This window comes from Platalea leucorodia, assembly GCF_965183815.1.
Source record: "Platalea leucorodia genome assembly, contig: HAP1_HAP1_SCAFFOLD_127, whole genome shotgun sequence".
Lineage (NCBI taxonomy): Eukaryota > Metazoa > Chordata > Aves > Pelecaniformes > Threskiornithidae > Platalea > Platalea leucorodia.
Window position 1 is genome coordinate 91,060 of NW_028121410.1, and position 25,024 is coordinate 116,083.

Sequence of the window (25,024 nt, forward strand, 5' to 3'; positions counted from 1 at the left end):
TGATTTCGGAGGGTGAAAAAAAAATATCTGCATACATAGCTTCGTCCCATTTTCTCTCCCTCCTTAAAATAACAGGAGTTGCAGCAAGACATTATACTTCATCATCTAATTTATACAATGGCCATCACTGATTACAATACTTAGAGTTTTCTTATTCACATTTCCTTCAGGAGGACCCCCTATGTCCTTCCAGAGATATAAAATACAACCTAATGGAGATTTCTTTGGTATCTTTTTACTTTGCTGGGACCCTCCCATTTTATTGGTCCCAGTTTTCTCCTGTATTCCCACAGTATCTTAACAGTTAGTTCCACGGTCCACACTTTACCACTCAGAAGGTTACAGAATTACTGTTTTACATCCTTACAACCTTTTTCTTTCGCTTCGTCCGTCTCCGGCCGTTTCCCTCGCGGGACAACGAAACCGCGGATCAGGACTCCGCGCTCACTTCACAGTGATGCTGTGTCTCAAACACACATACACACAAATTTTTACATACAATACATACAATACATACATACAATACATACAGTACGAACATATAATATATGCAATACCCAGGTAAATGAAACAGATAATTATTGCTCCAGTTGATATCCCTTCAGCAGCTGCAAAGATTTAAATACTTTTTGTGAGAGGTCCGCTTACCCTTCTGCTTCTTATGCAGTCATTAGCAGGTCCGTCCTGGCTCCCGATACCGGGATGCAGCGGTGACCTCAAGATTTGCTCGATCTACCCCCAAGATCGCTAGCGGCCGCTCTATCGGTCAGCAAATCTCCTTGGCCGCTCTATCGGCCAGGGTACCCTCCTCCCCTACGGGGACTATGCTGCACGCCAGACGTCTCTGCGCGGTTTCCCAGCAGCCCCGGCCAAGCGTACGACTTACTGGCCCTTCTTGTAAAACATACCGTTTGATCCGCAGCTTCAGGAGGTTGTTGTCTGCTCCCGCGGTGAGCGGCTGGCAGCGGAGGCTCCTCCGAGGAAGATGCTCGGGGCGCGCCCAGGAGCGTCCGCTCCGCAGTCGGTCCCGCGGTCGAGCAGAGACTCTGCTGCCTGGCTCGCCAAACTGACGTGCGGGAACAGACTCCACAGCCCGTAAGGTTGTAAAGTAGGTATGTTTATTCAGCGCTGGGCAGCACGAGGGGTCATCCCGCCAAAGTCGTGCGCGCCCATGTGCTGGCTTGTCGTGGATTTATACAATAAAGTGTTACATATACATAAGGTTTCCCAATACGCCTAGACATATGCATGACCTGTCCCCGCTTCATATTAAAATTAACCCCCAGAGGTCATTTCCATAAACCCCTCCCAACTGCGCTTGCGCGATGCCTCCTGGTGGTGGTTGCAGGGGGTCGTGGGGATGAAGGCTGATGACTCTTCTTCGTCACCGCTGGTAACCCCTTGTTCTTGCGCAGACTCAGTTGCTCCTTGACTCTTGTCCAAACTGCAGGGTCGGTTTCAGCTGGTTTTTAGGACAAGTTTCTGTTCTTATCAAGGAACTGTCCTTCGCTGAGAGATTGCAAGACTCCTTACTTCAATAGTCTTTTGTATAATAGTTACAACTTTTTATAGTTACACTCTAAAGCCCCCTTTCAGTATTAAACAGAACTGGCCCCAGGACTGAGCCCTGGGGAACACCACTTGTAATCAGCCACAGACTGGATTGAACTCCATTCACCACCACTCTTTGGGTCCAGCTATCCACCCAGTTTTTTACCCAGCAGAGAGTAAGCGTGTCCAAGCCTTGAGCAGAAAGTTTCTCCAGAATGCTGTGGGAAAAAGAGTCAAATGGTGTCAAACACGCAGTTGTGCTGCAGAGCCCTGGCATTTCGCATAGCACTACAGGCCTGTATTTGGCTGTTGAGTAGCTGTCCTGAATTAGATTAGGCAACGTAGGGATGTCCACGGGCGTTGTGCCATTACAGTCCATGGTGATCTAGTATATGCAGCTGATGGAGAAGATGGCTGATGGCTATGGCAATGGCTACATCTGCCCCCCTGACTACCTCAATAGGCTGCCCTGAACATAAGGAGTAGGGAAAAGTTCAGATGTCCTAAATGTGGGCATCTGCTGTTGGCCAAAGGAAGTCCCCTCTAAGCTCAAAGATGATGCCTCCAGATACTGCCCTCTCTGTGAACCGCCGCATTACAGCTTGTAGTTACCTGCACATATCTTGGACCACCTCTGACACCTCAGATGTCACCAGGTGTTTGAGTCTGAACAGCTCACTCCTTGCCTCCATCCCCAGCAATTACCACGGGAGCTGAGACAAGAAGCTCCCAGGCACCAGGTTCCTATTTTGTGTCCACCTGAACGGATGCAAGAGGAATCCCACCTCCTGTGGGTTTGTGGCAGCCGTAGGTGAGAGCTGAGGTCCCTTCCAGCCCCAGGACTACAAACAAAGGATGAGAAGCTTCAGTTGACTCAGCTGAATCCCTTCCCTCAGCAAGGGTAAAGGAGCTCTGTCACTGTCCAGGTTTCCTGTCCCATACCAGAAGTAAGGAACGGTGATTCTCATGCCCAGTTCTCTCTCTGATAGGAGAAATGACTCTGCTGGAAAGAAGTATCTCTCCAGAGGTGAGAGAGGGACCACAAGTTATTGCTTCAGTCTCTTTCACAGCAGGTTCCCCTGGAGCCCCAGGGACACCTGGAGGGAGCCCAGAGGGGCAGAGAAAGTGGTGCCTTGGGCTGGGCCTCTGCTGCTGAGCTGGGCTGGGCTCCTGGGATGGAGGCAGCTCATGGCAAGTGGGTAGCATTGCAGAGAGACAGCTCTGCCCAGGAGCAGAGCTCCTTTGCAAAGCGCGGCAGGTCACTGCCTGCAGGCACCGAGGGGTGAGGAGATAAGTAATAGAGATGTTAAAGGCAGTCTGGCATGGGAGGACAGGTGAGAGCTCACTGGGGGAGAGTTCTTCACAGCCCTTGACACGGTAAGTCTCTGGCTGCAGGGCGATGCAGATGGGCTCCTGGAAGTGTCTCCAAGACCTGCACATGCCACAGCGGATAGGACCTGTCAGGACGGCTCTCCTGGTTTTTCCGGTGTGGAGGAGGATGACATGCTCTGGAGCAGAGCTTTCCTGCTGCACCATCAGAGGGACAGGACATCACAACTCTCCTGGAGACGGCTGCAGGGGTGTGAAGCCAGGCCTGCAGGCAGGGGTGTCCAGGGCTGTTCTGGGCAGTGTCCCTTGTGCCCCAGGGGGCTGTGTGCCGGGGCAGGGACTCTGCTGCCTGCCAGGGTCAGTGCCCAGCCTGCCTGGGGTGCTCCCCCTGGGACTGTGGGAAGCTGTGGGTGGAAGGAGAAGGCCCAGCAGGGCAGGGCAGGGTGCTGCATGGGTCAGGGTCGCTCACAGCTCCAGATCATGCCAGGACATTTCCGAGGGGACTTCTCAAGAGGAAGGTCAAGGTGTGGTTACATGAAAGGGAACAAGTTTGTGCTTTGAGTTTTCTCCTCATGTTTGGCTGGGTGGGCATGAGGAGATGGGAATTTTTTTCTCCACTCTGGAGAAGGCACTGAGACCCCAGTTCTCATTACAACTTTTCTCAGCTGCTCCTTAGGTTCTGCACACACAGAGCTGTGTCTGGGGAGTGCCCTACTGCCAGGAGGTGCCTGCAGGGCAGAGCTGAGCACACAGTGGGTGGGATGGGCTCTGTGAGCACTGACAGGGAGGAGACATGGGGATGCAGAAACAGCTGCTGGCAGGGAGAGCTCCAGGCAGCAGAGGCATGGGCAGGGAGTGAGAGGGAACTTCTACCAGAAATGCCATGGGAGGGGGGATTCAGCATCTCCCTGCCATTCCCTGCAGTGCAGACACCTTCCCCTGGTCTTCTCTCCCACCCAGCAGATACTCCCACCCTTAATGTCACAGGGACTTGATCATGAGCTTCCTTCCCAGCAGCCCAACCACAGAAGAGGAGAAACTGTCAAGTGTCTGACTGCGTCTCCCTGTCCTGACTCCCTTGGCAGGAGTACTTTGGCATTTTCCCCTCTTGTCCCTGCTGCCCTTGTCCTTCCCCTGGCAATCACTGGTGTGGCAGGTGAGGATTAAGGTGCAGCTCAGACAGCAATGCTGCATGTTCTCTTGTGCAGATGGATTCATGGAGCAAGAGCTTCCACGTCACCTCCTAGTATTGGGGCCCTGGGCAGTGCAGTGTATGGGGCTGGGAGGGAGCTTACCCTTCCTTCAGGACACCCTATCTTTTTGACATTCAGCTGCTTCCTTGGGAGGGTGGGGGTGGGTTCTGCTCAGCTGCAGGCTGCCCTCCAGAAGGGCACATCTCTCTGATGGCCTCTCTGTGTTATCTAGCAGCCCCGTGGAGAAGACACCTCGATGCTAAGGGTATGGAAATGCTGCTGAACCGTGTATGCAGGCAGCTGTAATGAGCCCTGCGTGTCCCTGGCTGGGAGGGGAGTGCTGGGATCCTCCTCACGTGCAATGAGACAGGATGAAGGGTCTGGAGATCTGCACTTGGAAATGTGATTCCTCTGCTCTCTGCAGTGTCTCGTTTCTTCTCAGGGAATATGTGAGTGTGATCGTCCTCCAGTTGAAAGAGGTGCCAGCACAGGGCAACTGGGACCAGGACTTATGGACAGACTGGTTCTCCTTGCCTTGCATTAAGGGACAGTCCCTTTTGCCACTCTGGACCCACAAGGTTTCGCTTGGAGTGCTGCAGAAACTCCAAGGATTTCTGCCTTGAAAAGACTCCTCGGGTGTGGTGAGGAAACGATAACAAAATGAACAACATAAAATCCCCACACTGGTGCTCTGCAGTTGGGTTAATTGGACATGACAATGCTGGAAAGCTTTCTCATATCACAAATGGCTTCAATCTGAGATCACCCTGTGTTCCTATTTACCTTTTTCTATATGGCAGGACTGACTCCTGCAGAGCCCCCTGCTCCCAGTGGCACCCTGAGCCAGCACCAGGCCAAGCTCTTGAAAGGGACCTGCTCAAGGTCTTCCTGAACGGGAGAGGCAGGTGGGGGTGTGGGGGGGAAGTGTTTCTATGAAAGTGAATTGGTTGTTCTCAGAAAAGTCTACTGTAACTTGTCACTGTCTTTTCCTCCTTGCACAGGTCCCAAGCCGTGAGGCAGCAGATGTCCAACAACAGCTCCAACACCCAGTTCCTCCTCCTGGCATTCGCAGACACACGGGAGCTGCAGCTCTTGCACTTCTGGCTCTTCCTGGCCATCTACCTGGCTGCCCTCCTGGGCAATGGCCTCATCATCACCACCGTAGCCTGCGACCACCGCCTCCACACCCCCATGTACTTCTTCCTCCTCAAACTTTCATTTCTTGACCTGGGATCCATCTCCACCATTCTCCCCAAAGCCATGTCCAATTCCCTCTGGAACACCAGGGACATCTCCTACGCAGGATGTGCTGCCCAGCTCTTTCTCTTGCCCTTCTTGATGTCAGCAGAGTTTTATCTGATCACTGTTATGGCCTACGACCGCTACGTTGCCATCTGCAAACCCCTGCACTATGGGACCCTCCTGGGCAGCAGAGCTTGTGTCCACATGGCAGCAGCTGCCTGGGGCACTGGGTTTCTCACTGCTGTGCTGAACATAGCCCATACATTGACAATCCCCCTCTGCCAAGGCAATGCTGTGGACCAGTTCTTCTGTGAAATCCCCCACATCCTCAAGCTCTCCTGCTCACACTCCTACCTCAGGGATTTTGTGGTACTTGTGGTTAGTGTCTGTTTAGTATTGGGATGTTTTGTTTTCATTGTGCTGTCCTACGTGCAGATCTTCAGGGCCGTGCTGAGGATCCCCTCTGAGCAGGGACGCCACAAAGCCTTTTCCACGTGCCTCCCTCACCTGGCCGTGGTCTCCCTGTTTGTCAGCACTCTCACATTTGCCTCCCTGAACCCCCTTTACATCTCCTCCCCATCCCTGGATCTGGTGGTGGCAGTGTTGTACTCAGTGGTGCCTCCTGCAATGAACCCCCTCATCTATAGCCTGAGGAACCAGGAACTCAAGGAGTCCATTAGGAAAGTGATTTCATGGATGTTTGCAATATTGAAAATGTTTCCATCACTCTCCACAAATGAAATCTAATGTATCCCAATGCAGGCCTGTACTTTGTTTATTGACTTTTCCTTTCTTATTATTAGCAGTGCCTGTTCTGTTATTTATGCTTGTTACATTCCTACATAATCATTTGTATTCATCTCACTCTCTTGAGAAACAAACTCATCTCTTTCTATCACTGAAACCTATAAATGTGTCAGAGCCGCCTCTCTCACAGCATCTCTGTAGTAAAATGACATTTCTCCCCGATGCAGTTCCTGAAGATTTGGCTGTTCTTCCAAAGCTGATGTCGACAACAGGCCTGGAAATTTTGCCTCAAAAGGGCATGAGTTAAAAGCTCACTGTCACCTTGGTAGCTGTTAGAGAACAAAGGTTGGATTTAGGACACGTCCCTTGTTGTCTGTTGACAGTGGAGATGGTGAATGGTCACTGAGATACTGCCATACCATGCTGTCCCAATGCGTGACAGGGCAGAGGACATCCTCCAGGAGTGGAATCTGGAGCTGCCTGGAGAGCCCGCGACATGTGCATGGACCACGTGTGCCTGGGGTGGTCACTGACTGGAGCCCCACAAAGTGAGAGATCGCCCGAGGTGGAGTCAACCAGAGGGAAAGCACTAAATCCAGGTATCTGCAAGGAAACACAGATGGACACAGCCAACCCTACACAGACCAACTCCAACAGGCCACAGCACCTTGACAGCCACCACACCACCAGCAGCACTTACACAACCATGAGCAACACAACCGTCCCCATCCCATCCCCCTTCTCAGGCTGATGTGAAGGTTGCACGAGTGGTCTGTGCATTCCCAGCAGAACTTACCCGCAGGCTCACACACCCCCACAGTCCCTCCAGTGTGGGCCTGGGCTTTGGGTCTGCCCAGACTCACAGATATTACCCAAGTGGTAGTTCCAGCCCTGGGTCTCTCCAGATCCTGGGGTCCTCCTCCTCCTTGCTAGCCCCACTTGGCCAGCAAAGCATGTACATACATTCACACCCAAACACACACACACACACCAGTGAGCCCAGGAAAGGTAAAAGTGAGACAACTCATGCGCTGACATAAAGATAGTTTAATAGGTAAAGCAAAAGCCGCACACGCAAGCAAAGCAAAATGAGGAATTCACTCACTGCTTCCCACCAGCAGGCAGATATTTAGCCATTTAAAGGAAAGCAGGTCTTTATCACTCCTAACAGTTACTTGGGAAGACAAATGCCATCACTGCAAACATCCCCACTTCCTCCTTCTCCCCACAGCTTTTATTGCTCAGCGTGATGTCCTATGGTCTGGAATATCCTTTTGGTCAGTTGGGGTCAGCTGTCCCAGCTGTGTCCCCTTCCAGCTTCTTGTGTACCCCCAGCCTACTCTCTGGCAGGGCAATGTGAGGAGCAGAAAAGGCCTTGGCGCTGTGCAAGGACTGCTCAGCAATGACTAAAGCATCGGTGTGTTATTAACACTCTCTTCATCACAAATCTAAACCGCAGCACCATACAAACTACTATGAAGATAACTCTACCCCAGCTCAAACCAGTATAATAAGCAGGACAGACCACGGTGATCAGGCACAGGGTTTGGCCAGACCACCACTGACCAGCCACCTCCCCATGGGCACCTGGCCCCAACAATCCTCCTCCTCTCTTCTCTTCACAGGCTGCTTCTTCTTCACAGGCTGCTTCTTCCATGATCCACCTTGATTCCTGCTTCTCTCTGCCCACGTGTCCTCTCCAATTCATAACCCTCAGCAATTTCTTTTTCCCCAATGGTCTCAGGTTTTCTCCGTTTGTACCCAAATCTGATAGTTTGGATACCATTGCCTAGGTCCTCTGGGACTTCGATGGCGGCACTGATGGTTTCCCCAGGCACTGATGGCCTTGCAAGACTTGACTGCCCAGCAGGTCCCCAGTGCTCTCCTCCGTGCAGTTTGGCCGCTTCTCCCATCTGCAGCCACCTGCGAGACCCAGCCGGGACACACGGTGCTGCCCATACTTCTGGTCCCTTCTCATGCTGTTCTCTGTCACATCCCACAATTTCTCATGCCACGTCCCATAGGTTCCCATGTCATGTACAGGTGCCTTCACCCCAGGGCAGGGCCTCACCAGGGGCCCAGTCATCTGCCTGCAGCCTTCCCCATCTGGTGTCCTTGATGACCTCATGACACCTGCCTGCTCCTGGCCAATCACATTGCTGTCATTAGGTGACCTCACAAGCAACAGCCCACCCATGTTGGCTTTGCCTGCCTCTACCCCTTTCCACTGCCTGTGTCATGTTGGGGTTTGTGATGCGCTTGATGATGTCACAGTATCTGCCTGCCTGCCGCAAGTCAGTCCGGTTACTGCAAGAGAAATGGCATCACAATCCACCCCCCAGCCATGTCATCTTCACCTTCCTCTGCATCTCCCCTCTCCCAGGCTCTCAGCACTGCCGCAGGGGTTTTCCGACAACCCAGGCGACATCCCTGGGCCTGCCTCAGCACCTGGCCAAGTGGGTTGTTCCCAAAGAAGTGACTTCAAAAGCCACCTCCCAGCTACGATGCCTCTCCTTGCAGCATCCTCTTCTGGCAACAGGAGTAACCTCCCAGCCAGCCGCCCAGAACCCTTCCCCTTTACCTGCCTCTCCTCTCCCCTCCCCAGCGCTGTCGTTTCTGCTGGGCAGGCATCAGCGTGCTCCCCCCCGGGGACTGCAGAGTCCTGCTGGGACAGCTGGAGTGGTGGGAGGGCAGCCATGGATGGCAAGGGCTCCTCAGGAAGGCAGGTAGGCAGGTGAGGAGGTGAAGGTGAGCTCTGTGCAAAGGGGAGGCTGGCGTGCGCAGAGCCTGGCCTTGGAGGAAGCCTCGTGGTCACAGGTCCTCAATTACGTGGCAAGTTCAGCCACTCCACAATCTGCTGGGAGGGCAACAGGGCTGGGCACAAGCAACCCAGGAGATTCCGGGAGGGTGTGGAAGACAACATTTTGACACAGACACTCGATGAGTTCACTGAGGCTGGTCTCTTACTGACAGACAAGGTGGATCTGGCTGGGGCTGGGAAGGATGAGGGCAGCCATGGCTGCAATGACCATGGGATGGTGGAGAAGTAGGACAAGGAGCAGAATGACAGTGCAGGACTGCGGGAGAGCTGATTTCAGTTAGCTGAGGATCTGCTTGGACTGTCCTGGAGGACAAAGGGGCTGAGAGTCCCTCCTGGATCTTCAAGGACAATGTCCTCAAAGCCCAGGAAGAAGCCAGTCTGATGCAGGGAGTCAAGCAGGGCCTGGCAAGAGGTCAGCGCAGATGAACAGGGACCCTCCTGACTTAGGAGGTCACACTCGTGAAGGAAGTGCAGGGAGGCTGGAGGGGGAACGGGCTGCCCAGGAGGCAGAGACCCCTGGCCTGTGGGTGCAGGGATGGAGCCAGCAAAGCCTTAGCTCAGCGGTGGCTGGAAATGGCCATGCGTGGGGAGGGCAGCCAGAAGGGCTTCTCTAAATGTGTTGTCAGCACAAGGAAGGCAGCTGAGGGAACGCTGGTCCCAGTGCCCAGTGGGGCAGGGGACGGAGAGACAAAGCCAGTACCAATAGAGTAATTCCTCAGAACAAAGATTCTCCCTTGAGAGTGCTGGTAGGAAATGTATTTTGCTGAGTAACTGGACACACCTATACATTTTTCTATACATTACATTTACATTACATGGACAGAACTATAGATTTTTCCATAGACTCACATAGAAAGACAGATAACACAGATTTGAAGAGAATTGTGCAAATTTGGCCATCCAAAAGTTTCACTGAAGCTTTGTACCCTGCTTTCCTCCACCAGGCAAGAGTGGTCAACACCTCCGAGCGTGACTCACTCTGTGCCAAGAGTTAGAAGTGGCATGGACAGTCCAGGGCAGGGAGTGTTTTGGGGCCCTGGGCTCTGTGCAAGCCACAAAAATTAATGCTGTAGGCCTCAGGATGATGGAAATGTTGAGACCATTTCCAAAAAATGAAGCAACAAAGAAACAGAATGAAAGATGTAGAGTGAGGGAGATGTCCTATAACAATTTTAAGCTTTGAACACTGTTCATGTTGTTCTCCTCCTTGCTTTGTTTTGTCTTGTTTTAATATACTGATCTCTGGGGGATTTTGTGTACTGCCTTTGTTTGCAAAGGAAAGTGGTCCTAAAACTGGGGTGGGATGCAGTTACAGGGACACAGGCTCCAGCTGCATATTCCAAGTGTCTCCTCTGTGACACTGCCAGGCCCAGGCTCTGGGCACTTCAGAGACACTGGGTCCTCCAGAGGCAGCACTGGATACTTATGGTCAGGCAGCGGAGCGCTGCCTAACAACCTGAGAAATTTTTACATGCGCTTAAAAGTATGAGCACGACCTCATCAGCTGAAACACTTGAATACTTTTAATAAAAAGTCAGTGTTTTCCCATGAGATCAAACTGAGGGGTTTTCAGGATGTACATTAATCGCAAGAGGAGAACTGTTGACCTTCCACTATATTTGCATTGTCAGTACTCTCTCTCTTAGGCCATGCATTTCATCTCCCTCATCTCTCACCTATTTCCACTTGTCCTAACTGAACTGACCATGTCTGAAGTCACCTTCCCAGCAGCCTATCCGCACATAACCACTTGCAATTGCTCTCTAGATTTCCCTTCCCTTTACTCTTGGATCAGTCAGATACCTCTGAACAATCCAGTAGCTGCTTTGAGCAAAGGGGAGTTAAAAGCTTGCCTATCTTCCAGCAGTCTGTCTAATTCTGTCTTTAGCCAATGCTTTAATTGTGTTTATTTTATAATTTTGGTTCTGTGTAAAACATTTCTTGCACGGTTATCCCTTGTGGAAGGTGAACCTCATTGGTGGCAGTTTGTACTTGGCATACAGTTGAGGAGTGTGTTATACTGTAATGGTGAATCTTATCAGTTTTATTTTGTTTGTTCAAAAATCAGAAAAGTCCCTCTTTGCCTTTGTGCAGCCAGGTCTCTAAGGAAAGCAGGCGGGGGCTGCTGCAAAGGAGCTGTAACATCCAGCTGCAGACTGCAGAGGAGAAGTCTGCTGTAAGGATACAAGTCCCAGGTGGCTGATGAGAGACATGAGGGGGCTGGGGAGGTGAGGAGCAAGTTGTCCATGCTGTGTCAGACCTCAAGGGACAGCTTCTCCTGCCAGTCCAGACCTCCTGAGGAGAGACCCTGCATCAATATCAATCAGAGAATGCTGTTATTGCCTCTTCTCTACACTGATAAGTAATAAACTACACCCTTTAAAATAAAAATTCATTTTTATTGGAAGTTCTTTGAAGTCTTTCTCCACAACTACACTAGGAAAACCTCTCTAATAAACTGTACAAGACTAGAAGAAAATTACAGGAAGAGACATGGCTCGTTAGGGCTTGCTTTATTTTAATGAGCCCCATGGTGTATTTGGTGCCAAGTCCTTGAACCTCAGGCACTGAGAGGAGATTGCACAAACCTCTGAAAGAATCAGCATCAAAAGCAAAACCCAAAGTACCTTGAAGTATTCATAAGCCCCACTGAGGGCCATTACTGGCAAAGCCTCCCCAGGGACTCGTTAGAGCAGAGAATTGGAGGCCATGATTGCAGGCAGGCAAAGGGAATGTGCAGGCAGCTCAGATGCTGAGAAAGCCTTGCCTTTGTTTTGTGAAGCAGCAAGGCCAAGCTCTGACCCCCAGCCCCGGGGAAGGCAGGTCCTGTCCCTCACGCATTGCTCAGGGCTCTTCCTGGGGCAGTGGGATGTGGGGGGGTGACGCTGAGTGCAGGACAAGGCTATGGCAGCTCCCAGCCTTACTGGGGGTGTGCAAGGAGGCAATGAGGCCCCCCCCAGTGCCTTAGGACAACATGTCTTCTCATAGGCCGTGGTGGCAGAGACGATTGCTGTACCCAGGGGGACAAAACCTTGGGTTCTCTTGGCGACCTCCAGCCTTGCCAGCACTCTTTGCCATCTCCACCACAGCTTGTCCTACGCTGTCCCACAGCTGCTTCTTTTGCCCTGCAGGCTGCAGACACCCATCTCGCTTCCTCACCTTACTCTCACCCTGCCATTTCCATACATTCACCGACGTCTGTCCACCTTCACACTCTGTTCCTTCAAACACCAGGAGATGGACTGATTTCATACTCCTTCTGGAGGACTTCATGTACCACAGTGCTATTCTTTCAGTGACATTTCTTCTTTCATGTCCAGTCTCCACCTACCAAGCTGCACTGTGTGGCACTGTTTCTCTCTCCTGCTGTTTTTCACAACCATCCAGGAAGCAACCCTTCAAGCAGGCACCCCAACCCATCAGTCTTCTTGTGGGCTTTTTCCTGACCAGGCAGAAGTAACCTCACCGTGATCTTCCAAGGCTGCGAGCCTTTCTGCTTCTTGGATAGACATCACCAAGCTGCGTGCCTGCTGCTGTCCCATCCTGTACTTAGGCAGAAGAGACATGACAGCCAAAATACAAACCCCCTTCCTGGAGTGAGCCTAGGTCCTTCGGCAGAGGGGGTCTCCCAGCCAATGTGCCAACCAGGTGCCTTCTGCTGGCCTGTCAGAGACACTGGCAGAGGTGAGTTTAGAAGCACATATCCCAGCCATGAGTCAAGGGCTGACCTATCGGCTGTTTCAGGAAGAAGTGACCTCACAGTGCCTTTCCCAGACACATTCCTGCTGTTGACTTCTCACCTCCAGAGGCAGAAGTGACCTCACAGCCCCCCTCACAGCCATTGGCTTCCTAATGGATTATGAGTTCCTGAGACACAAGTGACCACATGGTACCGTACCCAGCCATCATCCTCCTTGTGGCCCAGTATGTGAGCAGACAGAAGTAAGCTTGTTTCATCATATTTATCTAATAGATTTCCTACCAATGGTTTGAGTGGAGAAACGTTCTTCAGAGGAACTGCTGTATTTATATTGGTGCATTTTATGCCTCTACTTCTGCCTCTCTGTTTTTCCTTCTTCTTCTGTCTCTTCTGTCTTCAAAAAGCTCTCCAAGGAAAACATTCATTGAATCCTAGAATAACTCAGCTTGGAAGAGACCCCGAACATCACCTTGTCCAGCTATCCTGCTCAAGGCAGGGTGAACAAGATGAGGATGCGGAACGGGTCTGCCCAGTTGGGCATCATCCACAAAGGAGCTGAAAAGGCACTCTGGCACATTATCCAGGGAGTTAATGAAGACATTCCAGAGTGTTGGCCCCACTGCTTGCACTGAGGGATGCCACTAGGAAGTGTCCACCAGCAGGACTCTACCACTGCTGACATTTGGGCTGGATCCACCAGCCAGCTCCCCACCCACTACATCACCCACTTCTTCAGTCCAGGTATCACCAATGTGGCCATAAAGAGACTATGGGAAACAATGTCAAAACCCTTGCTAAGGTCCAGGAACAAAACATCCCCTTCTTTCCCCTACCCAAACAGGTCCAGAAATCCCTTTCTTGTCCTACAAGTACCTGGAAATGGCTGCAGCAGTATTTGGCCCATCCCTTTCCCAGGGACTGAGGTGACGTTGACCAGCCTGGAATTCTCCCAGTCCTCCTTCTTGCACTTCTTGAAGAAAGGTTTGATGTCTGCCTTTTCCAAGGACCCCAGAACCTCTCTGATGGCTCTGACACACATGGCATTTGGGCTCACTCAGATTCATCTCCCCACACACACACTCTGTGCATGCTTAAGTCTCCTCTGTGCAATGCAAACATGGACTGCTGACCTACTCCTTAGGTGTCCTTCCATGGAGGGACAAAGAACCTCTTTGAGCTGGAGTGAGAGGCCAATGCTGGGAATGGTGGTTGCAAGGGGCTGGTCTGTGGCCATTGCCCTGGGGCACCTTGCCCAGGGTGTCAGGCAAACACGGGCACAGACCAGACCCTGCTCTGCTGGTCCTTCAAGCTGGTCCCTAGATGCCTGGCTGTGCAAGGGACACTGCTGTGTGCCCCAGCCCTGCACACTCACACATTTTGGATGTTCACTGGTGTTTTCCTCACCAGAGCACTTTCTTGAGCTTGTTCTTGACAGCAGCTTTGGAAGAAGACCTGAGCCTCCAGGCACTGCCCTGAGGAGGTCACCCTTCTTTATGGAAATGCTGTTATGGAGGCTAGCTCTGTCACAGAAGTGCCCATTGCCTGTCCCCGCCTGCGGTCACAGGACTACCACGCAGCACGACTGTGCCCAAGCTGCCAGAGCACTCAGGGCTGACACCAACGCAAGGGATCAAGAAGAGAGTGTGGAAGTGGCAAGAGAATAGCTCTGGAAGACCAAGCGCTGGTGCTCCCTGGCAGTGCTGCCATGCTGGGACTCTTTTCCTCTCCACCCATGCACACAGGAACTGTCTCTTCAGCTCCAAAAAGTTCTTGAAGGAAGGATGTCCGGAAAAAAAAAGTCAGTGAATGGCCCTTTATTTTCTTTAAATACACAGAGAGAACAGCTCGTCATTTACACAGCTACTCAGTCAGAAAACCAACCAGTGAATTAGAAAGGGGATGACAACATTATCACAATTAAACCATGACCAACGGCTATGCAGAAGACCATGGGTAGCTTATTGCTCCAGAAAAACATCCAGTTATCAGTTTCCACACTGCATCCTTGAGCTGCTGGTTCCTCATGCTGTAGATGAGGGGGTTCACTGCAGGAGGCACAACCGAGTACAGCACTGCCACCACAAAGTCCAGGAGTGGGGAGGAGATGGAGGGGGGCTTCAGGTAGGTAAACATGCCAGTGCTGATAAACAGGGAAACCACGGCCAGGTGAGGGAGGCACGTGGAAAAGGCTTTGTGACGTCCCTGCTCAGAGGGGATCCTCAGCACAGCCCTGAAGATCTGCACATAGGAGAGCACAATGAAAACAAAACAGCTGAATACTACTAAGATACTGACCACAATAAGCCCAACTTCTCTGAGGTAGGCATCTGAGCAGGAGAGCTTGAGGATGTGGGGGATTTCACAGAAGAACTGGTCCACAGCATTGCCCTGGCAGAGGGGTAGTGAAAATGTATTGGCAGTGTGCAAGAGAGCATTGAGAAACCCACTGCCCCCGGCAGCTGCTGCCATGTGGACACAAGCTCTGCTGCCCAGGAGGGTCCCGTAGTGCAGGGGTTTGCAGATGGCCACGTAGCGGTCATAGGCCATGATGGTGAGGAGACAGAATTCTGCTGACGTCAGAAAGACAAACAGAAAGACCTGGGCAGCACATCCTGCATAGGAGATGGCCCTGGTGTCCTAAAGGGAACTGGCCATGGCTTTGGGGACAGTGGTTGAGATGGAGCCCATGTCGAGAAAGGAAAGGTTGAGGAGGAAGAAGTACATGGGGGTGTGGAGGCGGTGGTCACAGGCGATGGCAGTGATGATGAGGCCGTTGCCCAGGAGGGCAGCCAGGTAGATGGCCAGGAAGAGCCAGAAGTGCAAGAGCTGCAGCTCCCGTCTGTCCGTGAATGCCAGGAGGAGGAACCGGGTGATGGAGCTGCTGTTGGACATTTACTACCGCTGGGTATGGGCACTGTAATAGGAGGAAAAGACAGTAACAAGTTAAGGGAGACTTCTCTGAGCAAAATCAAAGCCATTTCTCATACACCCTCACCCTGCTACACGCAGACACCCTTTTCCAGTTCTAGGAGACCTTCCTTCAGCTCTGCGGCTGGAGCCCTGGTTGATGTTGGCTGAATGTGCCATGAGGAGCAGGGGCTCTGCCCGCTGGCTGCCGAGGGGTCAGCCCTGCTCTGCAGCAGTGGGTTCATGGGAAGAGTGGGGGCAGGGGCCAGTCCTGGTGTTCGACCTTCTCTCATGAAACTGCTCCTAGTGCAGAAGGGCCTGTCAGCATCTGCACTCCCAGTGATAAGGAACTGAGGTGGCAGAAGGCAGGTTGAGAGGTTTGGGTTTTTTACAGCTCCTCCTCCCCTTGCACCCTGGGGAGTGTTCTTGGATGTCAGAAAGCCTCAGCATTTGTGCTGCACTCAGGGAGAACACAGGGAGTCCTGCGAGGCAAGAGGAGTGCCTGTGGCTTAGTGCAGAGTGAGGGGAGCTGGTCTGTCCCTCCATCTGGCTCCCAGCTGACCTGGGCTTGCACCGTTTCAAGCTGGAGGGTGATCACACTCCCATATTACCCTGAAAAACCACCAAGCACTGCTGTGAGCAGAGGGATCCACCTCAGACCTCTAAATGTCTCACCCTTTCCTGAGGTCCCAGCTCCCCACTTCACAAACCCATCAGCATCTTCTCTGTCGTAGCATCTCTGCGCTTCTCCATGGTGCCTTCAGATAACACAAAGTTTCTACACGGCAGGTTTTCATGCTGGAGGGAAGCTCACAGCTTGGAAGGAATCCTCAAAGCAATAGCCAAGGGTCCTAATGATGGCATTTGAGTGAGGGAGATTCAGCTCATACCCCAGCCCCAGCCCCACAAATTGCATTGCCCACAGCCTCAGAGGTTAGATGAAAGTTGGGACGTGTTCCCATACATGAAAGGACCAACAAGATCAGCCTGTGACTTTGCAGCTAAAAATTGCCATCCCCGGCGAGCCTGGCAGCAAGAAGATAACAATAGCAAGAACACAGACAAGTGGAGGAACAAGGCAAAACACAGTGAGGGTGTGGCTGAGAGAGGCCAGGGCAGAGGCATTGGGGCACTCAGACAGCGTTCCCCTTCCCCAGCTGTGCACGCCACCTCCCAGACCCCAACATTGCCGGGCAGCTGCTCTCAGCCCCTGTGCTCTGCAGAGGGAACTGGGCCCGTGGCTGGAGAGCTGCACCACGGCTCTGCTGGAGCTCTGGCTGCAGAGGAGGTGGTTCATGGCTTGGAGCCCCCAGCCGTGAGGGCAGAGGCTGTGGTGGGTGGGAGAGGAGGCAGGGGGGCTTGCTCAGAGGAAGGGGTCTGCAGTGGAGGGGATCATACGGAGGTTTCTGAATTCTCCCTCCCACAACATTTCTGGGTTTAGTTTCCTGTCATTCCCTCATCATCTCCCTGCTGCCTGGAGATTTTCATCCTGAGAGGTGTTTCCCTGTGCCATGTCTTTTCCCTGTCAGTGCTCACAGACCCCGTCCCAACCTCTGTGCACTCACCTTGGCCCTCCAGAAACCTGCCTGTTTGCCGGGCAAACTTGCTGGGTGCATTTTCCTGTTTGCATGTAGAAAAAACGACAGGTCCCTAACCCCAATATGTCCAGCAGAGGTGATGCTGGTGCTGTCCATAGGCGGAGGAGTGGCTGAGGGCACTTTAGGAGGCTCCCATCAGACTTACTGATCACTCGCTCGGCCGTCTCAGTGGCTTACATCAAAGTTGACAGCTCCTTTTCCATTCATCCCTTTTCCACTAGCCCCCCAATCCATGTAGAAAACTGAAAACACAAATTCAGGAAATCTTCATTATCTTTATGGCAATCCCTGCCAGGACCTTCTCCTTGAAACATCCCCTTGGAAATATTCTGGGGGGGAACTGGAACTGTGAGCAGCCCTGACCCACACAGCACTCTCTCAACAGCAGAAGGACGCTGCCCTCCCAGGGGTCCCTTCTTCCACCCACAGATTCTCCCCACAGCACCGTTGGGAGCTCCCCGGGCAGGCTGAGCACTGACCCTGGCACACAGACTGCTGGGGCACAGGGACCCTGCTCTGAAGGACAGCCCTGGGCATCCCTGGCTGTGCACCTGGCTTAACACCCTTGCAGTCATCCCCGAAGGAAGGCAGCCATCACGGCCTGTTCCCCTGATGGTGCAGCAGGGAAAACCTTCACTGGAACATCTCTTCCTCCTCTACATTTGAGAAGCCCTAAGATTCGCCCTTAAAGATCCCACAGGCTGTGGGATGTAGCAGCTTTTGGAGATCCCTCCCGCAACTGCAGCTTCACTGCCCTGCTTCCAGGGACTTACCGTGTCAAGGGCTGTGGAGATTTCTCCCACAACGAGCTCTCAGCATCTTCCCACTCCACACTGCCTTTACAGTCTCTCTGCCTCGCTCCTCTCCCCTTGCTGCCTGCAGGCAGGGCCCTCAGCCCTGCTGTGCTTTGCAGAGGAGCTGCTCCTGGGCAGAGCTGTCTCTCTGCAGTGCTGCCCACTTGTCAGCAGCTCCCTCCATCCCAGGAGCCCAGCCCAGCTCAGCAGCAGAGGCCCAGCCCAAGGCAGCACTTTCTCTGCCCCTCTGGGCTCTCTCCAGGTGTCCCTGGGGCTCTAAGGGCTGACAGCTCCTGAGAGGCAGCAGGGTCTCTCCTGGGGAGCGGGGGCTGACACAGACTGATGTCATCACTGCCTGTCCCTCTCTGAATGCTGGAGAGATGCATTTTAGAAGTGGCATTTTCCCTACATGGTGTGGTGGTCTACGAGACGTGTAAATGTTCTCATCCCTTTACCCCTCTCCCCATCACATTGCCAGGCAGGACACCTCGGCAGTGACAGGCAGAGATCATTTCCCCCCCAGCGCAGGGAAGGGATTCAGCAGAGCCCATAAGGTGTCTCCTCTCTGGTGAGGAGGCCAGAGACTGCAGTGGGGTCCAGATATCCCCCATGCACCCCACAGACCCACAGCACCTGAGATTCCTCTTGCTTCAGCACAAAATAGGTGCCTGCAGACCAGCCCCTGCCCTGAGCACTCACGGGGATCCATGGGGATGGGGGGTGGCAGTCAGCTGCTCTCACACAAAGTCCTGGTGGCATTTGAGGTGCCAGGGGTGGTCCAAGACTTGGGGATGTGTCTGCAAGCTCTGATGGAGCATACCTGGGACAGCCACACCTGCCTGAGCATCAGCTGTGGGGCTGGTGGGCAGGGTCCCTTGGCCACCTCACATTACACCCAATGTTTAGGGCATCTGAATGTCTGTCAGACCCACATTTCCATGGCAGCTGCTGGACTTTCAGCTGACCAAGAGGAGGAGTGCACGAGAAGGAGGGTCAGACCTGTCTTGCAGCACCATCCACTGCACTACCTAAAGCTCAGCTCACTGCAAAATTCAGGCATGTGCACATCCCTGCAGTGAAGGCACCTACCTTGTTTCAAGGCTCTGTTTTAAATGGCATCAGAAAGGCCTCTAGTGCCATGCCAGGGGAGGCTGGGGTGCCCAGTGAAACTGCCTGTGGCTGGCAAACACGGCACAGGACCTCCAGGAAAGCCATGTCCCCCTGGAGTGGGGTCTGGGCAGACACAGCAGGGCCTCCCAAAGGAGTCCGGTGCCTTTGTGCCAGCACCTGAATGCCAACACCCCGGTAAGAAGGCAAGGTCCATCTCGTCTACTCCCACATGTGCTGCAAGATTGGGAGGCACATCACACCAGGGTCTCCACTCATGTCCCGGTACTCTCAACCCCTGACAGTTCTCTTCTCCCCTCTCCTCTACCCACCTACCTGATGATATTGAAAAAACCCCATGCCACTGATGACCACAGGCTGGCTGGAGTGCAGGCTTTCCTGCACTAGGGACTTTCTCAGCGGTACCTTGTGTTCCTGGAGATTGGCACAAGGTACTGCCGAATCAGCTCAGGCAGCAAACTTCTCTCTTGCAAGGCCATCATGGCCCAGGCCTGCATTTCTCTGCCTCAGAGACTGCAGGGTTTGTTGTCTTCGTGAGCACCTCATTTCATCATTACATTGCCACCTGCCATCCTTCCCATCACGTCTTTGCTCCGAAACAAAGCTTTTGCATACGCGGGGTCCTGGGTGCTTGGTTCCAGTTTTCTCCATGAGAAGCCTTTGCTGAGCTGCTGCAACCGGAGTGTGCACCAATGCCCTCATCCTGGGACACAGGAAGGAGCATCTGGAGCCCCTTATTCCATCACGGAGCTTCTGAGGCAACCACTGCGGTGACGTGGTGGGACAGGTTGTGCAGCGTTGGGTACTGTCATGGCTAGATACAGGCTCTTTAGGAGACACTGAGGGTGATTGATGAAGGTGGGAGAATGAGACCGGGGCATGCCCTCTATGAAGGATGGGGCAGATCGAATGTATGGTGGGGCAGAAGACACGTTGCGTGAGTGTTTGTGGGTGAGGAACAGAGGAGAAACCTGTGAAGGTGACATGAAGGTGGGAGTTAGAACCACTCAGTCAGGGTGAGGAAGTGGACAAAGTCTTCTGTAAGCAGCCTGAGGAAGTCCCCAGATCAGCGACAGTTGCACTCAATGGATGGGCAAAGTGCTTGGGTGCAAACAGTCCCATGGGGTCCGGGAGAGTCTCGGGGTCAACTTCTTTTCCCAGCTGCCAAGCTGGCCGAGAGGGTGAGTCAGGGCCGGTCCGGGATGTTGAAGTGACAGCCTTGGCTGTGGTGACCATGAAATAGTTGCATCCCTGTTCCCAAGGGATGTAAGGCAGAGCTCAGATTTGGGATCTCTCTCTCAGAGAAGCAGACATTGCCCTGCTCAGAGCTCTGGTAGTAGGAGATCCCATGGAGAGGAAGCTCTGAAAGGGAAAAACCTACAAAAGCTGAGAGGCCTTTAAGGGCATCTTCCTCCAAGCACAGGAAGGGTCTGTCCTCATACGCAGGGAAACAACCCTTCACCTCAGGAAACCCACTGAGCTGAACAGGGACCTCATGGCTGAGGTCTGGTGTCAAAGCCAGCATGCAGGAGGTGGAAGCAGGGAGAGGCTCCAAAGGAGGAGCTTAGAAACCTTGTCGGGAGAAATAAGGATTGTGTTAGGCGAGTCAAAACTCCCCAAAAGGTCAAGCTTGCAAGCGATGTCAGAGGGCAACAAGGTAAGCTGCTACATCTTCCTTAACCATGACAAAACCACAGAAAGGTGAAGTGGGCCACTGCTGAATTTAGCAAGAGTAGATGCAGCTCGGTCTGAAGTACACGATGTCTTCTTTTCCTCTGTCTTCACCAGCAAGCTCTCCCAGGTCTTTGTGCCCTCAGGCAGGACTCAAGGAGGAAGAGAACAACCAGCAGTGGATGAGGATCAAGTCAGGGGCTCCTTAAGCAAGCTCACCCCTTTGGAGTCTACTGAGCGGATGGGCTGCATCCAAGGGTGCTCTTTCTCTGCAGTCCCCGGATGGGCTGTTAGCAAGCAGAAGGCCAAGGGACATGACACTGGAGAGTGATCCATGACACCCTAGCTGAAACACCCCATGTCAGGTTTAGTGCAGCAGCCAAACGCAGAGGCATATGGAAATGTGTCAGGGTCCTACTGAGCACCTTCTTTGGTCACAGGCCAGCTGGGAAGTGGAAGAGGGTAAGGGGCTGAGCAGCAGTGATCCCTGCCTGGCTGGGTCTGCTTCTCACCCTGACCAGCATGGCCAGTGCAAGGCCACCCCATGGCCCCAGGGCACCACAGTCCCCTCACTCTGCAGAGCAGCACCGCCAGCTCAGGGCCCTGTGGGGAGCATGGCCAGGGGTGCAGGAACGGCCGGCCAGGCCAGCATGGACACACTCACCTGGGGAAAGGCTCTCTGGGGAGAAGGGGTGTCCAGGGAGAAGAGCAGGGCACCATGGCTGTGGAGGGGAGAAATAAAAAGAGCACCCCGTTCCTGTGCCCAGAGCTCTGCAGCACCCTGTGGCTGGCATTGCCATGGGGCCAGCCCAGACTGGGCTGCTCTCCTGGGATAGGATGGGGAGAGGGCAGAGGAGGTGAAGAGAGCTGGGGAGGGGCTGGGCAGGAAAGTTCCTAGGAAACGAAAACACCAGTGTACAGCTCAGCTGTGTGAGTGTGGAGGGTGGGGGCACACAGCAGTGTCCTCACACAGCCAGGCCTGGCAGAGACCTGAAGGGCCAGCAGAGCAGGACCTGCTCTGTGCCATAGTCCCTGCACACCGCGAGCAAGCTGCCCCAGGGCGATCATCACAGACCTCCACTTATTCTGTCTTCAAAAACCTCTCCAAGGGAAAGATTCAGTGAGCCATAGAATAAATCGTGTCTGAAGAGAGCCCTGAACATCATCTTTCCTCACTCTCTGCTCAAGGCAGGGTGAACCAGATGAGGCTGTTCAAGGCCTCCACCAGCTTTGCATCATCCAGAAAGGAGCTGAAAGTGCGCTCCATCACATCATACAGGGGGATAATAAAGACATTCCACAGCGTTGGCCCAAGTGCTGGTCACTGAGGGATGCCAACAGCAGCTGGCTGCACAGAGGACTTTGTACCACTGGTGACATTTGGGCTTGATCATCCATCCAGCTTCCCACCCAATGTCCACTTCTTCAGCCCAGGTAGCACTAATCTGGCTATAAGGACACCACAAGAGACCAAGGCCTTGCAAAATTGCATGTACACAACACGCCTTTCTTTCCCCTGCCCGTTGTGGTTCAGCAATCCCTTTCTTGTCCTTCAAGTGCCTGGAAATGGCTGCAGGAGGACGTGTCCCATCCCCTTCCCAGGGACAGAGGTAGGCTGACCAGCCTGTAATTCTGCCAAATCTTGTTCCTACTCTTCTTGAAGATGGGATTGGCGTCTGCCTTTTCCAGGGACCCCAGAACCTCTCTGATGGCTCTGGCACTTTTGAGAGCACAATCCAGAATCGCGGGCAAGGGTGACTTAGCAGACAGGAGCCCTTGCAAGGAGCCTTTCCCAGGCAGCTGAGATGAATCTCGCTGGTGCAGTGGGGTTTGTTCCTGGAGTCACATACAGAAAGGGCAGGGTTCTGTCAGGCGTCCACATCTAAGCTGGCCTCATGGACTCCTTATGCACCCAGGAGTGTTCAGAGACACAGTCTTTCCCTCTTACACACAGAGGGAGGGCACTGAAGGAGTCATAGGGACTCTCTGGCCTCCTGCTGCCACTGCCAGAGCCTGGGAGGCACCTCAGCCCTGCGGTGTATCGCCCTGCTCTGCATTCATCTGAGATGCCCCTCGGCATGAGGAATGGACACAGGGACCTCGGCTCAAGGAATCACATCCCAGTGCTGCATTCAGGTGGTTTCCCATGGGATGTTACTCCCAACGTGAAGCGAACCTCAAGGCACTGTGTGTCCCACAGGCCTTCATGAAACCCCAAGGAAGAGCTGATGGCATTTGTGCTCACTCAGGTTCATCTCAGCTCACGTACATGATGTGCATGCTTACATCTCCTCTCTACAATGCAAACATGGACTTCTGACCTACTCCTTTGGTGACCTTCCATGGAAGGACAAAGAACCTCTGCCAGGTGGGGTGAAAGGCCAGTGCTGGCAATGGTGGTTGTGAGGGGCTAGTGCAGGATGATTGCCCTGGGGTGTCCAGCGAACACAGGCACAGACCAGACCCTTCTCTGCTGGTCCTTCAGGTCTCTCTCAGGAGGCCTGGCTGTGTGAGGACGCTGCTGTGGGCTGCAACCCTGCACACTCACATTCTTTAGCTGTACATTGGTGTTTTCATCTGTGGGCTGCTTTCTTGGGCATGTTCTTGAGAGAATCTTTGGAGGAAGACCTAAGCCTTCAGGCACTGCCCTGAGGAGGTCACCTTTCTTTATGGAAATGCTGTTATGGAGGCCAGCTCTGTCACAGAAGTGCCCATTGCCTGTCCCTGCCTGCGGTCACAGGACGACCACGCAGCACAACTGTGCCCAAGCTGTCACAGCACTCAGGGCTGACACCAACGCAAGGGATCAGGAAAAGAGTGTGGAAGTGGCAAGAGAATAGCTCTGGAAGACCAAGCGCTGGTGCTCCCTGGCAGTACTGCCGTGCTGGGACTCTTTTCCCCTCCACCCATGCACACAGGAACTGTCCTTGCAACTCCAAAAAAAGCCCTTGGAAGAAGGATGTAAGGAAAAAAACTGTTGCTGCAGGGTCCTTTATTTTCTTTAAAAACACAGGGAGCAAGGCTCCTCATTTACACAACTCCTCGGTCAGAAAAGCAAAGCAGACAGTGAATTAGAAAGAGGATGACAACATTATCACAACAAAAAAACCACCGCCAACAACAAAAAACACAGAAGACAGGCTGGGCCTGTAACGAGCTACAATATAAATGCTATGCAGAAGCAGTTTATTGCTTCAGAAAACCATCTAGTTATCAGTTTCCACACTGCACGCTTGAGGTCCTGGTTCCTTATGCTGTAGATGAGGGGGTTCACTGCTGGAGGCACCAACGAGTACAGAACTGCCACCACCAGATCCAGCGATGGGGAGGAGATGGAGGGGGGCTTCAGGTAGGCAAACATGCCACTGCTCATAAACCGGGAGACCACAGCCAGGTGAGGGAGGCACGTGAAAAAGGCTTTGTGACGTCCCTGCTGTGATGGGATCCTCAGCACAGCCCTGAAGATCTGCACATAGGAGACCACAATGAAAACAAAACATCCCAAAAAAAGAAAACCACTACCCACAAGAAGCCCAACTTCCCTGATGTGGGAGTGTGAGCAGGAGAGCTTGAGGATCTGGGGGATTTCACAGAAGAACTGGTCCACAGCATTGCCTTGGCAGAGTGGGAGTGAAAATGTATTGGCAGTGTGCAAGAGAGCATTGAGAAACCCAGTGCCCCAGGCAGCTGCTGCCATGTGGACACAAGCTCTGCTGCCCAGGAGGGTCCCGTAGTGCAGGGGTTTGCAGATGGCAACATAGCGGTCATAGGCCATGATGGTGAGAAGCCAATACTCTGCTGAAATAAAAAATACAAACAGAAAGAGCTGTGCAGCACATCCCTGGTAGAAGATGGCCCTGGTGTCCCAGAGGGAATTGGCCATGGCTTTGGGGACAGTGGTTGAGATGGAGCCCATGTCGAGAAGAGAAAGGTTGAGGAGGAAGAAGTACATGGGGGTGTGGAGGCGGTGGTCACAGGCGATGGCAGTGATGATGAGGCCGTTGCCCAGGAGGGCAGCCAGGTAGATGGCCAGGAAGAGCCAGAAGTGCAAGAGCTGCAGCTCCCGTCTGTCCGTGAATGCCAGGAGGAGGAACCGGGTGATGGAGCTGCTGTTGGACATTTACTACCGCTGGGTATGGGCACTGTAATAGGAGGAAAAGACAGTAACAAGTTAAGGGAGACTTCTCTGAGCAAAATCAAAGCCATTTCTCATACACCCTCACCCTGCTACACGCAGACACCCTTTTCCAGTTCTAGGAGACCTTCCTTCAGCTCTGCGGCTGGAGCCCTGGTTGATGTTGGCTGAATGTGCCATGAGGAGCAGGGGCTCTGCCCGCTGGCTG

The 25,024-nt window shown here is 53.1% G+C and overlaps 1 protein-coding gene across 1 annotated transcript; it reads right to left on the reverse strand.

Annotated features, from left to right (window-relative positions):
* Nucleotides 1-14,518: 14,518 nt before the first annotated feature.
* LOC309603555 (olfactory receptor 14A16-like) lies at nucleotides 14,519-24,801 on the reverse strand (the record flags this gene model as incomplete). The annotated part of the gene is made up of 2 exons (XM_082338375.1): nucleotides 14,519-15,181; nucleotides 24,496-24,801. The coding sequence occupies 2 exons, from the start codon at nucleotides 24,799-24,801 to the stop codon at nucleotides 14,519-14,521; spliced, it is 969 nt and encodes a 322-aa protein (XP_082194501.1).
* Between the last annotated feature and the right edge of the window lie 223 nt (nucleotides 24,802-25,024).